The sequence below is a fragment of the Eulemur rufifrons genome, chromosome 23, assembly GCF_041146395.1.
Source record: "Eulemur rufifrons isolate Redbay chromosome 23, OSU_ERuf_1, whole genome shotgun sequence".
NCBI classification, from domain to species: domain Eukaryota; kingdom Metazoa; phylum Chordata; class Mammalia; order Primates; family Lemuridae; genus Eulemur; species Eulemur rufifrons.
This window is the reverse complement of record NC_091005.1, coordinates 5,070,804-5,086,089: the sequence shown is the minus strand read 5'-3', so window position 1 is coordinate 5,086,089 and position 15,286 is coordinate 5,070,804. Positions and strand designations below refer to the sequence as shown.

The 15,286-nt window shown below is 39.1% G+C and overlaps 1 protein-coding gene and 1 non-coding gene across 8 annotated transcripts in view; both read left to right on the top strand.

Moving 5' to 3' along the window:
* CNOT1 (CCR4-NOT transcription complex subunit 1) overlaps positions 1 to 15,286 on the top strand; it is an 89,014-nt gene that overhangs the window by 61,050 nt on the left and 12,678 nt on the right. For 4 of the 7 annotated variants that reach the window (XM_069456482.1, XM_069456483.1, XM_069456480.1 and 1 more), the window contains 15 exons: positions 1,735 to 1,914; positions 3,611 to 3,727; positions 4,230 to 4,340; positions 4,675 to 4,752; positions 4,933 to 5,110; positions 5,973 to 6,103; positions 6,889 to 7,185; positions 8,170 to 8,310; positions 8,402 to 8,506; positions 9,137 to 9,256; positions 10,444 to 10,635; positions 11,560 to 11,702; positions 12,208 to 12,316; positions 12,412 to 12,581; positions 13,571 to 13,823. In XM_069456482.1, coding sequence (XP_069312583.1) covers positions 1,735 to 1,914; positions 3,611 to 3,727; positions 4,230 to 4,340; positions 4,675 to 4,752; positions 4,933 to 5,110; positions 5,973 to 6,103; positions 6,889 to 7,185; positions 8,170 to 8,310; positions 8,402 to 8,506; positions 9,137 to 9,256; positions 10,444 to 10,635; positions 11,560 to 11,702; positions 12,208 to 12,316; positions 12,412 to 12,581; positions 13,571 to 13,823 — 2,325 coding nt within the window. The remainder of the gene's footprint in view (positions 1 to 1,734; positions 1,915 to 3,610; positions 3,728 to 4,229; positions 4,341 to 4,674; positions 4,753 to 4,932; positions 5,111 to 5,972; positions 6,104 to 6,888; positions 7,186 to 8,169; positions 8,311 to 8,401; positions 8,507 to 9,136; positions 9,257 to 10,443; positions 10,636 to 11,559; positions 11,703 to 12,207; positions 12,317 to 12,411; positions 12,582 to 13,570; positions 13,824 to 15,286) is intronic. The other 3 variants (XM_069456486.1, XM_069456487.1, XM_069456485.1) reach the window with 1 other exon arrangement.
* On the top strand, positions 2,623 to 2,759 carry LOC138374029 (small nucleolar RNA SNORA46). The gene has a single exon (XR_011231313.1). It is a non-coding gene; the product is annotated as a small nucleolar RNA SNORA46 (small nucleolar RNA).

Sequence of the window (15,286 nt, the reverse complement as noted above, 5' to 3'; positions counted from 1 at the left end):
ACATTATATTTATTTATTTTTTCGGGAGGGACACAGAGTCCCACTGTGTTGCCCAGGCTAAAGTACCGTGGCGTCAGCCTAGCTCACAGCAACCTCAAACTCCTGGGCTCAAGTAATCTTCTGCTTCAGCCTCCCTAGTAGCCGGGACTACAGGCATGTGCCACCATGCCTGGCTAATTTTTTCTATATATTTTTAGTTGTCCAACTAATTTCTTTCTATTTTTGGTAGAGACGGGGTCTTGCCTCTTTGCTCAGGCTGGTCTCAAACTCCTGAGCTCAAATGATCCACCCACCTTGGCTTCCCAGAGTGCTAGGAATACAGGCGTGAGTCACTGCGCCCGGCCTGCCAAAACATTATAATTGACCTCTGGGCAATGTGGGTGTTAGGGATGCCGACCCCCTGCGTGGTTTAAAATCCAGTTATAACTTTTGACTTCAGAAAAACTTAACTATTGATAGCCTACTGTTGATGGAAACCTTATTGATAACATAAACAGTCTTTTAAAACATTTTGTATGGGTTGGTCCTAGCGCAATGTTGTTTAAAACTAATTGATCACAACCAGTTACAGATGCCTTTGTTCCTTCTCCACTCCCACTGCTCCACTTGGCCAGCCTTATAAAAAAAAACCAAAACATTTTGTATGGTTTATGTATGATATACTGTATTCTTACAATAAAGTAAGCTAGAGAAAAGAAAATGTTATTAACAATATTATAAGAAGAGAAAATATATTTACTATTAGGAGCATCACCACAAAGGTCTTCATCTTCATCATCTTCACCATGGGTAGGCTGAGGAGAAGGAAGAGGAGGGGTTGGTTTTGCTGTCTCAGGAATTGTGAGACAGAAGAAAATCTATGTAAGTGGACCCAAGAAGTTTAAACCTGTGTTGTTCAAGGGTCAGCTGTACTTGGAAATAAATGTCAGTGGTAGCCAATAAGATTAGCTTATACAAGTGGATTCTAAGATGTAATGCAAGTACCATCTTTCAAAATCCCAGCACAATTGCCTGGGGAAAAAATTGAGGCCTTTAGCATCCTTTTTGGAAGAGATGCTTCTAAACTTATAGATGATTCCTGGAGATGAAATTTCAGGAAAACATAGTTCTATTGTTAGATCTGTTAATGGCAGGTTGTAGATTTAGTAATTTAAGGTGAGGGGCAAGGGATTGCATGTTTGGTGTTTTTATTTGTTTTTTGAGATAGGATTTCCTCACTCTGTCACACAGGCTAGAGTTCAGTCGTGTAATCACATAGCTCACTGCAACCTCAAACTCCAAGGCGTAAGCGATCCTTTTACCTCAGCATCCTGAGTAGCTGAGACTACAGGCATGCACCATCACACCTTGCTAATTTTTAAATTTTTTTGTAGAGGGATTTTGCTGTTTTGCACAGGCTGGTCTGGAACTCCTGGCCTTAAGCGATCCTCCTGCCTCAGCCTTCCAAAGTGGTGGGATTACAGGCGTGAGCCACTGCGCCTGGCCTACATGTAAAATTTTAAAGCTAAAAATGACCATAGATGTTTCAGTCCTAATTACCCATAGTTTGAGATACGATTGTGAATCTGAGCATACTGTTCTTCATAGCATCTGTCTGATATGAGGGAAAGCATGTTGCTTTAGCATCTAGTTAATTTTGCAAAAAGTCATAAGCTGTAGTCTGTTTCACAGAAACCAAAACCTGATTTTATCATTGTGTAATTTTGTGCTTCCTATGTCATATTGATTGGCTAGGTTGAAGAGCTAAAGGAGACTGTGAAAGAAGAATTTATGCCTTGGGTCTCACAGTATTTGGTTATGAAGAGAGTCAGTATTGAGCCAAACTTTCACAGCCTATATTCAAACTTCCTTGATACGCTGAAGAATCCTGAATTTAACAAGATGGTCCTGAATGAGACCTACAGAAACATCAAAGTAAGAATTGGTTCTTGTATTTTGTTTAATTATTGCTTTGATTTGTAAATACTTGATTGTGTAGGTAGAATTTGTGTTGTTTTTACTTATGTCATTAGATGTCATCTGTAGTAGGTATCTGTGGAAATTTCTCTAGGTTTTATAAATATAGAACTAAATTCTGTACTTACTTTGAAAATTTGTTTTCATCATTCCATGAATGACTTGAGAACTTTACCATCTATTACACACAAACAATATAATAATGCTTAGTGTTTCTATATGGCATCACCCTCTGTGCATCTTTTCGTGGGGCCCCCCCATTTTTATTCATGATGTACTATTGGCTGTAGTCCATTTTTTTTAAAGATAGTCTTATAGAAAATCATTGTATGGATGTATGTTGCCATTGGACATTGAGGTTGTTAATCACTTTAATTATAAACAATACTATAGTGAATGTTTTCATTTGTATCTTGTAGTCAAGGGCCAGATGTCCCTAGACTCTAGACCTGTTTGTGGAATATCTGTTGTCTAGGATTCTTTGCTGCTGATTTTAAGGTCATACTCTTTAATGACCTCATGCTTATTCAATAAAATTCAAGTATTTCAATTTCTAAACTGTCCCTTATTTCTTAGGAAGAAAATCTTCACTAGAAAACAGTGTGAACCAGCATACAGCCATTAATCATTTTTTGCTGAATAACTTGGGACATTGGCTTAGGAACCAGCACTATATTTAAACCTGTGGATGGGAATTTTCCCCATTCTTGGTTACGCTGTAGTGCAAAAGAATTCCTGGCTCTTTCTCTTGCACAGCTGACTTGTACTATTCTGCTGTTGCTATATGGAGTTAAGGAACATGACTATACTCAGCTTTTGTTATCTGATATAGCAAGGATGGCTGGGATGCATGAAAGTTCCCACATACCCTGGGGCAAAAGTTTCAAGCTCTGTTTTTCAAATAAAAATTACATAGTCATAAATTTAGAGGTACCATGTAGTAGATGGATGTATATATGTGTCTATGCCTGCAGTCAAAACACTCTCCTTTGATGGTTTTGTCCCTTAGAAAAACAAGAACTTGGATAATCAATTAAATGGATTGTCTTTTCTAGAAATTTTAAAAGAACTATGTAAGCAGTAGTTGCTGTATTTCCGAAAGTCTCTTAGTTGACTCCAGAGATGTGTCAATGACCTGGATATGCTGAAGATTGCAATAGGTGGCTATGTTGGTTATGTTCTTCTGTATGCCTGTTGCCTTGAAGGACTTACAAGCATAGCTGTCATCTTCATTTGAATTGAATTTAACCCATCAAAATAGATTTGCAGTTGAGTCTGTGCCTCAGATCTAGCTAAAGTTTTCAGAGTTTTAAAATACTTTTCAGTGGTAGGGTACCTGACATTTTTAACCTTGTGTATTTTTTGGATTTTGTACAATGTATTTGTATTACCTAATTAAAAAAAATAAAATATAAATATTTTTAAAGGTTAAAAATGGCACTGTTGGGGCATGAATACATCAAAATGATGTGATTTGTGGAGTTGATCTGCTTTGGGGCATGTTCTCAGAAATGGCTTTCTTTCAACCTCATTCTTATTGGTATAAGAAAAAAAGATGGCTTACTTTTTAGGGTAGAATAATAGAATTCTGAAACATTTAGTTGAAAAATTTTTTTCATAAGCTCATTCTCATCTTAATCTTTTACTGTTTCAGGTCCTCTTGACTTCTGATAAAGCTGCGGCCAATTTCTCAGATCGTTCTTTGCTTAAGAACTTGGGACATTGGTTAGGAATGATCACATTAGCTAAAAATAAACCCATCTTACACACTGTAAGTTTTAACTGAGCATTTATGTAAAGTTTGGGAACGTTCATGCAGCATATTAGGTCAAAATCTTGACTTTGGGACTATTTTAATGATTATTGGGCTTTTCTAAGATTTTGGCCTTTGTTTTTTTTTTTTTTTTTTTTTGAGACAGAGTCTCACTCTGTTGCCCAGGCTAGAGTGAGTGCCGTGGCGTTAGCCTGGCTCACAGCAACCTCAAACTCCTGAGCTCAAGCGATCCTCCTGTCTCAGCCTCCCGAGTAGCTGGGACTACAGGCATGCACCACCATGCCCGGCTAATTTCTTTTTTTCTATATATATTTTTAGCTGTCCATATAATTTCTTTCTATTTTTAGTAGAGATGAGGTCTCGCTCTTGCTCAGGCTGGTCTCGAACTCCTGAGCTCAAACGATCCGCCCACCTCGGCCTCCCAGAGTGCTAGGATTACAGGCGTGAGCCACCGCGCCCAGCCTATTCCTAACTTTTGAAAATATTTTTTCAATTCCAGGACTTGGATGTGAAATCTTTGCTGCTAGAGGCTTATGTTAAAGGACAACAAGAATTGCTCTATGTAGTGCCATTTGTTGCCAAAGTCTTAGAGTCTAGCATTCGTAGTGTGGTGAGTAGATTTTAATAATTTTATCCATGGCTAATTTGTAAGAGTTGATTGTTTCAGCACAGGGTCAAGAGATTATTTCCTTAGTTCATATGAACATAAAGCTGGTGAGATCTGTTTCCCACTGTGGAACTCATATTTCCAATTTGAGAGGCTAGGTGAAATTACAGGAAAGATTCTGATGAGTGGTTTTGGATTTTGGTGTTTTTTTCTGAAATATTCATGGGACGGCTGAGGGTTTTGTTTTGGTCACAGTGGTATAAATCGTCAACTGTTTTAAATAATCCAAATTAAAGGATATTTTTTGGGTCAGTTTAACATATTAGCTTTTGTTTAGGTTTTCAGGCCACCAAACCCTTGGACAATGGCAATTATGAATGTATTAGCTGAGCTACATCAGGAACATGACTTAAAGGTAATTTGTTGCTTCTTTATCTTTTACAACGTTCTCTGCCTTCACATTTAAAATTTATAGTAAAGGCAGGCAGAGTATTTTGGCGGAAGCACTATAACAACCGAGTTGAGAGTGGAGTATATTATGAATAAAATTAAATTTTTCTTTTTAAAATTCTAATCAAATACTGGAATTATGCAGTTAAACTTGAAGTTTGAGATTGAAGTCCTCTGCAAGAACCTTGCGTTAGACATCAATGAGCTAAAACCTGGAAACCTCCTAAAGGATAAAGATCGCCTGAAGAACTTAGATGAGCAACTCTCTGCTCCAAAGAAAGATGTCAAGCAGCCAGAAGAACTCCCTCCCATTACAACCACAAGTAAGTGTGTTAATTATTCTAGCCCTCTGTTAGCCAGAATGTTCTCTTGAATGGCACATTTCCATGACTATAGGGAACTATAATTTTCCTACATAATATATGTGGTGCTGAAACTTTGTATACCTTTTTTGGGGGAACCTTCTTAATTATCGAGTAAAGTTAGTAATGACTGGGCATTTTGTCACCTTATTAGATTCCACTCTAGCAATTCACGTGGCATTCTTAACGGAATATGATCTAATCATTTGTTCCTCATATCCCATGTAGGCCAGGTCATGTCTTATGTTGTTTGAAGTCTTAGAAATAATTGTGTGGCACGAGGGCCCATGTTATCTCTCAACCATGGGGGTGGTCAGACCAGGTAGAAATGGATTATTTTGTCTATAGCAAGAGGATTGAAGGGTGGGGGGTGGGGGTGGGGGTGGTGATGATGATAATGGTGTGTGTAGAGGTTTTGAATGATTGGGTGGTGTGGTTAGAATAAATCTGCTGCTTTTTGTGTCTCAGCCCCCAGCAGCCAAGAATCCCCAGGTGTAAACCAGGGAAAAGGCTAGGTTGAAAACAGAAATCTGTCATATAGATCTAAGCCTATAAGACTTGGGTCCGCTAATGTGGCATAACCACTCCATTGATTTCTATGCTTTGGGGGCACTGCCACTGATACAGTTTTAATGCTTTGTTTGCATCTCTGTTAAAATAACAGAATATCTCTTTTAGGGTGGGAAAGATATGACCTGTGACATTTCCTCCCCATTCCCCACTCCCAGTCCAATTAGTTTAACTGGATAATGACCACTTACCATCCAGCTAATTTTGTAATAAAGTCAACAAATGTGCTGTCTTTGTCTCTTATTACTTTTAGCAACTTCTACTACACCAGCTACCAGCACCACCTGTACAGCCACCGTTCCACCACAGCCACAGTACAGCTACCATGACATCAATGTCTATTCCCTTGCAGGCCTGGCACCACACATTACTCTGAACCCAACAGTAAGTAAACACTGCTCCATTCCCTTGATTCCTAGCTTGTGACAAAGCGAACTGTTTGGTCACCTTCTCTTCCTCTTTGCCCTTCCCTCTGGATTCCTAGGTTGTAGACTCTTGTCCGAGAGAGGTAGGGGTCTAGAACTGCTATGTAGCACAACCGCAACTTTTTTCTCTCTCTTAAAAATAGTCAAAGTGACTAGACATCGTTTATATTGGTTCCTGATATCCAATAAGTTAAAAAGACCAAGGTAAGTATTGGGGCATAAATTTTACCCAAGGTACAAGATCAGAAACAATTTTTCAGGCGAAGCAAAAGACTTCAGTAGGCAGTGTAAAGTGCTTGCTACTCTGAGGAATTATGTATAGCAATAATAGTTTTGTAGGAAGCCTTTTCTCTGTAAACTTGATTCTTGTGCTGTTTTTACAAGCTAATAGAGGAGTTGATTTTTTAAGAGACTACTTGAGCCATAAATTTTAATGAAGCAAGTAATGTGTCTTTAAGCTTCTAAGGCATCTTATAACAGTTTGCCTATTAAATTTAAAAAAATCATGTATACCTGTTATTATGTGTCACAGGGTATTCTGAATAACTTCCCCTCTATTTAGCCCAGCTCCTGTTTCCAGAATTTTTCATTGGTTAATTTTAAGTAGAAATTGGTAGTTTTGCTTAACCTTGAAGTGATTTCCAAAATCATGAGTGTATGGGTGTGATTGTCAGTAGGAATTGGCTTGTATTATGTAAACAAGCTACCAAGCTATTAACTTATTTTACTTTTTCCCCTGCCTAGATTCCCTTGTTTCAGGCCCATCCACAGTTGAAGCAGTGTGTGCGTCAAGCAATTGAACGGGCTGTCCAAGAGCTAGTCCATCCTGTGGTAGATCGATCAATTAAGATTGCCATGACTACTTGTGAGCAAATAGTCAGGAAGGATTTTGCCCTGGATTCTGAGGAATCTCGAATGCGAATAGCAGCTCATCATATGATGCGTAACTTGACAGCTGGAATGGCTATGATTACTTGCAGGGAACCTTTGCTCATGAGCATATCTACCAACCTGAAAAACAGTTTTGCCTCAGCCCTCCGTGTAAGTTGGTTATTTCCTTGGTGTGGTACAAAGCTCATTCATTACGGCTTGTCTGCCAGGCTTTTCCCCCCCTTGGCCTGTGGCAGTGGACATTACCACTTAATAATCACCATATTTGTTTGATGTTTTCTTTCTTTTTAAATCACAAATGTTGTTGAGGCCAAAGGTCATGTGGTTGCTGACTGTTGTATTCCCCAGCACAGTGTTTGGCAAATAGTATAGATACCCTAATATTTGTTAATTTAAACAAACGAAAGATTGAGGACTGGATGTGGTGACTCGCCTGTAATTCCAGCACTTTGGGAGGCTGAGATGGGAGGATTACGTGAGGCCAGGAATTCAAGACCAGCCTGGGCAACATAGTGAGACACTGTCTCTACAAAAAATTAAAAAATCAGCCAGCTGTGGTGGTACACACCACAGCTAGGATCTATAGTCTTAGCTACTTAGAAGGCTAATTAGCAGGGGACTTGCCTGAGCCCAGGAATTCGAGGTTGCAATGGGCTATGATGACACACCACTGCACTCCAGCCTGGGTGACAAACCAAGACCCTGTCTAAAGGAGAGAAGTGAAAATGCAATAAGCTAACAATCTTATTTCTATTATCCATGAAGAATTTAGATTAAAGCAGTTTGAGCAGGGTACTACAAAATAATTGAAAATGATAATGTGTGTATACACACGAGCACATATTCTCTCTTAAAGTAATGCAGTTATTGGTTTTGAATCTCAGATGTCATGGTTTATGATTCCTTTGTTTACTGCTTGCATATTGCTTATCATGTTCATAACATACTGATAGATGTTTAGGGCATTTTCATCTTCCAGATGAGGAAGCTGATTGTTACGACTATTTCAAGGTCACAGCTGATTCATAAGTGGAGCCAGGCTTGTACACCTTTCAGATGCACTGCATTTCCTACTATCTTACCTGTCTATCTACATCAACTTTTAAATCGTTTTCCTCCCCATCTCCTCCATAGACTGCTTCCCCACAACAAAGGGAAATGATGGATCAGGCAGCAGCTCAGTTGGCTCAGGACAATTGTGAATTAGCTTGCTGTTTTATTCAGAAGACTGCAGTAGAAAAAGCAGGCCCTGAGATGGACAAGAGATTAGCAACTGTAAGTGTTTAGCATTTGCCTTTTAAGTTTTTTTTTTTAATTTAAGAAAGTGCCTTATAACAAGAACCTCAGTGACTTTTTTTGTTTGCAGGAATTTGAGCTGAGAAAACATGCCAGGCAAGAAGGGCGCAGATACTGTGATCCTGTTGTGTTAACATATCAAGCCGAGCGGATGCCAGAGCAAATTAGGCTGAAAGTGAGAATTAGCGCTCTTTCTATCCTGCCTTGTCTTGTGTTTTTTATGTTCTTGTTGCTTGAACTTTTTATCAGGACTAGGAAAGCAGGGTTAAATGTGGTTTCTGAGAAAGCAGCTTACCTTAATAGCATTTCACTTAAAGGCTGCCTGTTGAGCAGGTATGGAAATTGCATAGATTCCTTCACCCCTCCAAGTTGTTGAAGTGGTACTGTTAAGAGTTTATGTGCCTGTTAGTATTTATGTTTCCCAACTTGGGCTTCTGTAGTTGCATTTTTTGGTGTTTGTGTTTTCATTGATGGTTGCTTATTGTTCTCAACAAGGTGGTGAGAAATCTGATAATATTTACCAGCTCCAAGGGAGAGTTGAACTGGCACAATCCCATTTGAGGCATTTTCTGATGGCAAATGAATTTATACATCCTTTACGGGATTCAAGGGAATGGGAAACCCTCTTCTGAGTTACATTTATGTGCACATGTATACTCAATCATGCTGTTATATGTTGTAATGACTCTTACATCATTACATTCTCAGAACCCCTGTGCTTAACCTGCATATAAACTTTGCACTTAAAAAAAGTTTCTGTTGATTGTGGAATGAATCCTGTCAAAATAGGTTTTCTTCTTCCAAGGTTGGTGGTGTGGACCCAAAGCAGCTGGCTGTTTATGAAGAGTTTGCACGTAATGTGCCTGGCTTTTTGCCTACAAATGACTTAAGTCAGCCTACAGGATTTTTAGCTCAGCCCATGAAGGTAAGTACTTGCTTTGGTTTTAAATAGTGTGTTTAAAGTTTAATTTAAATGTTTTTGACATTTAATATATCACTTGTTTCCTGGGAGCTTAAGCTACAGGGAAAAAAAAATAGCCACAATTGTTGAGTTATAGGTACCAGATCAGCATGGCATATAGGGGATTTTTTTTTTTTTTAAAATCCATGAGGTTGATCTAATTGTAATGTTTGGCCTAATTAGAGAAATTTGTATGGTAACACCATACAATCCCTTTTTTAAATAATAGGATTTTCTGAAATTTTGAAAGTTATTTACAGAAACGTTGGAAATATAAGGAAAAACATTTTCCCCCTGAACCATTTGAGAGTAAGCTGCTGACCTGATGTCCCCATCACTCCTGAATCCTTTGGTTTGTACTTTTTACAAAATCATTTTTCTGTGTGACCACAGTACAGCCATTAAAATCAGAAATTAACACTAATGCCTTATTATCATCTAATTCTTAGACCTCATTCAAGTTTCACCAACTGTCCCAATAATGCATAGCAAAAGACCTATTTTAAAATCACACATTTCTCTTAGTTGTCATAAATTTAAAATCTCCCTTATTTCATCCTGGTGTAGATCTTTGGTTTTCCCTCTCTTTCATGACCATGGTACTTTGGAAGATTATAGGCTAGCTATTTTCTAGAATGGCCTGATTAGGGTTTTTGACCAGTGTATTCTCATGACTAGATCGAGGTAATGCATTTTGGTAGGAACAGCACAGAATAGGAACACAGATACTATGCTCCTATTCTGGCCTATCAGGCTTTATTGACTGAGCACTGTATTTTCGTGATTTGGAACATTTAGTTTCTGAGGCTGTAGAAGGCTTACTAGATGCCACAAGTGGTGGCTGCCCTCAGTCAGTCTGTCCCATTTTTGATGGTACTCTCTTCGATCACTTGATTATGGCAGTATCTGCCAGTTTTTCACTCTGAAGTGAAGCACCCCTTCCCCTGTGTCTGCCTTGCACAGCCCCACCTAATACCATTAGACCAAGTAGCTCGGGAAGGGGAAATGGAAGTGGCTCTTCATGTTTTGATGAAAAAAAAGGAGAAAAATAAAGGGAGTAAACATACCCAGTGACTTCTGTTTGGTACATGTGCCAATGAAAAACCTTAAAATTTTTTATCTCTTTTTGGTTGTTTCGTTCTCCAAAACAGCAAGCTTGGGCAACAGATGATGTGGCACAGATTTATGATAAGTGCATTACAGAACTGGAGCAGCACCTACATGCCATCCCACCAACTTTAGCCATGAACCCTCAAGCTCAGGCTCTTCGAAGTCTTTTGGAGGTTGTAGTATTATCTCGAAACTCTCGGGATGCCATAGCTGCTCTTGGATTGCTCCAGAAGGTTGGTTCTTAAGCTGTTATTTTTAGGAGAAGCTAGGTTTATAAATATCTAGTGACCTGTATCATATTCACATACCTAAAAGCAGTTATGCCTAAGATTTAAAAAAATTAATATAAATCAAGTTCTGTTTATAGGTGACTCCCCCCCCCCCCCAGTAGAATGTAGTCATGGTAGCTTCAAATGGTAAAGTGGGAAGTCTTTATTTTTCCTTAAGTTAAGATTGTCTGGAAATGGGATTATTGAAGAAAGTTTAAAAGATAGCCCTTCAGATTTTGAGGACAAGTTGATCCAAAAATTTGAGTAATAGTGCGGGGTAAGTGAGGAGCCCTGAATTTTGGCTGTGTAGGGACAGCAGAACCTTTTATGACAGTGAAGAACACAGAATGAGCTTAAACTAAATAGAACTTAGAGTGTGTTAGGTGACTGAAAAGGATATGGAGAGCAGAGAAAACAATCTTGAGGCTTTAGATGGTACGTTGTAGTTTTTTGTTTGTTTGTTTGTTTGTTTTTTTTTTTGAGACAGAGCCTCACTCTGTTGCCTGGGCTACAGTGCCGTGGTGTCAGTCTAGCTCAAAGCAACCTCAGACTCCTGGGCTCAAGCGATCCTCCTGCCTCAGCCTCCTGAGTAGCTAGAACTACAGGCATGTGTCACCACACCCAGCTAATTTTTTCTATTTTTTAGTTGTCCAGTTAATTTCTTTCTATTTTTAGTAGACACAGGGTCTCACTCTTGCTGAGGGTGGTCTTGAACTCCTGACTTCAAGCGATCCTCCCACGTTGGCCTCTCAGAGTGCTAGGATTACAGGCATGAGCCACCATGTCTGGCCCATGTTGTAGTTGTCATTGAGGTTTGGTTTTTGGCTCTGATAGCTGGGCTGAGTACTATATTTTCTGTGGTTTTTGAATACTTGCTTTCTCCCATAGGCTGTAGAGGGCTTGCTAGATGCCACAAGTGGTGCTGATGCTGACCTTCTGCTGCGCTACAGGGAATGCCACCTCTTGGTCCTAAAAGCTCTGCAGGATGGCCGAGCATATGGGTCCCCGTGGTGCAACAAACAGATCACAAGGTTTGTAGCCATCTTAGAAGAGTAGTAATTATTGAGCTTTCCTTTGACATATATATGTAGCCCTGTTTATGTCCAGTGGTTTCCTTTTTTTCTAGAAGATAAATAGGACATTTGGACTTCCTAAATCTGAGAATTGTTAAATAGTTGTCTTTTTTCTGTCTGGTCTCTACCTTCTCCTCATGATGGATAAAGAACACTAGTACCTTGTTTTGGGGAATAAATTATAGGGCACTGTTTTAAAAGGTTTCAGTGATTTCACAGCAGTGGTATTCATAATAGCCGCATTTTAATGTCTTAAATGAAATTCCTAGAATTTCAAAGCAAAGCCTGGGCTATCTGTTCTACTTCATTACTGGCTGTTTGGAAACTTAGATACTAATTTGCAGTTGACCCTCTAGGCTTCCTTAATTTGGAACAAATTTCCAGTGAATAAAATGGGCTCTTTATGTTATCTGATACAGTATGGTTAAGGCTGTATGAATAAAGAAATACTGAATTTTCCTAGGTGCCTAATTGAATGTCGAGATGAGTATAAATATAATGTGGAGGCTGTGGAGTTGCTAATTCGCAATCATTTGGTTAATATGCAGCAGTATGATCTTCACCTAGCTCAGGTATGAAAGGAATTTACTTAAACGGACAAAAGAACTTGGGAAGTATGTTTGCTCTAAGTGGTTTCTGTCTTACATTATGTTTTCTGTGTTGCCAGTCAATGGAGAATGGTTTAAACTACATGGCTGTGGCATTTGCTATGCAACTGGTCAAAATCCTGCTGGTGGATGAAAGGAGTGTTGCCCATGTTACTGAGGCAGATCTCTTCCACACCATTGAAACCCTTATGAGGATTAATGCTCATTCCAGAGGCAACGCTCCAGAAGGGTGAGGATGAAATGCGTTGGGACCCCTGTGCATTTAGCAGTCGCCTAAGAGCTTTAGAAAGGAATGTGCAGGCTTATTACTAACAATATTTGTTGTAACTGCTTTACCTACAACGTATGGGATGCTTTGGTGAGGCCTAATATTGTCCCTCGAAGTGTGAAAGCTTAAACTAACTGCCAAGCCTTCGTGGTACAGAGCAGTACATACAGTATGAGGCTTGATGCCAGAGTCCTGAGTTTAAGCCCTGGTTATGCTACTGAAACGCTTTCTGATTTTAGGGAAGTTATCCTCCCTAAGTCCGTTTCTTATACAAAACAGAAATTTCTAAAAGGACTATTGAAAATCAAGAGAAGTAACATAAAGCCTGGCCCACAGCAGGCAAGCAGTGAATATTTGTTGACTCTGAACATAGCTGCATTTCAATGGATACATTTTTTGGGGTAAGAAGTAGTTTAACTGAGGTCATTTGCATATTACGCCCTCATGAGCAAACAGATATGAAAAGACTGGCCGGGCGCGGTGGCTCACGCCTGTAATCCTAGCACTCTGGGAGGCCGAGGTGGGCGGATCGTTTGAGCTCAGGAGTTCGAGACCAGCCTGAGCAAGAGCGAGACCCCATCTCTACTAAAAATAGAAAGAAATTATATGGACAGCTAAAAATATATATACAAAAAATTAGCCGGGCATGGTGGTGCATGCCTGTAGTCCCAGCTACTCGGGAGGCTGAGACAGGAGGATCGCTCAAGCTCAGGAGTTTGAGGTTGCTGTGAGCTAGGCTGATGCCACGGCACTCACCCTAGCCTGGGCAACAGAGTGAGACTCTGTCTCAAAAAAAAAAAAAAAAAAAGAAAAAAAAAGAAAAGACCAAGGATAGTTTTGTTTTAAGTATGGAAATGGTAAAGTGAAGTGATCATCACTCTTGTGAACTATATGTCTGTGAAATCACAACCATGAGTAGACTGATTTTCACTCTGGATTTATTATACTAGATTGCCTCAGCTGATGGAAGTAGTGCGATCCAACTATGAAGCAATGATTGATCGTGCTCATGGAGGCCCTAACTTTATGATGCATTCTGGGATATCTCAAGCCTCAGAGTATGATGACCCTCCAGGCCTGAGGGAGAAGGCAGAGTATCTTCTGAGGGAATGGGTGAATCTCTACCATTCAGCAGCAGCTGGCCGTGACAGCACTAAAGCTTTCTCTGCATTTGTTGGACAGGTAGAGCTTTTGGAAAGAAAGGTGCTTTTTATTCAACATAAGTAGTAGGGTGTGATGCCTCCAATATTAAAATTCAGTATTATGTACCTGTGGCCAGTTACCTCCATACTCATGCAAACCAAAAATACTGTCATCATGCTGTTAAATTGTTACAGCCTGTTTCCTCCTCATTGATCACTGAGCAGTAAAGTCAACATTCTCTGCCTCCCTTTAGTTCTGTTTATCCCATTTCAGTTGTCACAGATACAAAGTACAATAGGTCAGATAACGAGTAATGAAACTGCCAAATGTGATTTTCCTAGCCTGATAATCAGCAGTGATGGTATTGCAGGCTAGTAAATATGTAAAATTCTTGTAATAGCGCATTTAAAAAAAAAATATGACAAAACAAAAAACTTAAGATATTTGAATGGTAGAGCATTTTAGTATGTTTTCTAATTTAAGATGCTTATCTACTTAAGTGTAGTAACATGTTCCTTTGGAAGTAGTTTCTAGAATGCCTAGATTTTCTAAATTTGATGCAAACGGACTTTGAGTTAAAGTGTTAGGAAGCAAGCCCCCAGCTAAAAATCAGGTTTGACCAGGAATATTTGTTAATAGTATGAACAGGAAAAAATTGTTGGAAGAAAGCCATAGGACAATTGAGCATTCTGTTTTTGATTGCCACTGGCTGCTTTCAGCACCTGAGGGAATAAGACATAGTGAGCCAATGTGTCTTAACTGTAGTATAACTTGGCAAGAGTGGTACTTTTCCAGAACTGGCCTTAGAATTTCTTTTAGTGGAACTATTGGAATACTTGTTCAGAGTGAGTTGTCTGCTTACTTCTGCAGATTGACTATTAGATTTATTCAAACGGAAACCAAAACTTAAGTATGTTGCCAAAGAAAGATTACAAATTTGATCTGTTTTCAAATGACAGCTGAATATGGAAGAGCTGATTTGAATTCTAGAAGTTGTTAGAAATTGGATTTATTTTTCAAGATGAATGTTACTCAGTAAATCATACTGAATACATTTCTCCTCTAAAAGAATCCAGGGAATTATAAAACATACTCTGTTGAAAAGCTTTTACTGCATGTGTATAGTTTGATTCCCAATTTGGAAGAAATTGTTCTTTGTGATCATTGCTATTTCATGGGTATGGATGTGGCCTGTCTCAGCTCTTCTTGCTGGCTTATTTGCTTTCATTCCTTTTCTCCACTTCTCTTGAAAAAGATAGTGCATTACATTTTTCTGTTCCATTTTGCATCCTTTTGACAATTCTTTCCTCCTTGATCGTAGCATACTGTCCTCCTTCCTCCCCCTGTTTTTCAGACTCTCTGTAGACACAAGTCCCTTTGCCGTGTAGGGGCACGTTATTATCATAGCCCTACCAGTTCAGCTGCTTTATTGCTTATTGGGGACAGTTAAATTGTTTTTAAAATTTTCAAGATAACCTTCAAGTTTTCTTTCTGGGCCTGGTTTCTTTGTTTAGTAAGTACTG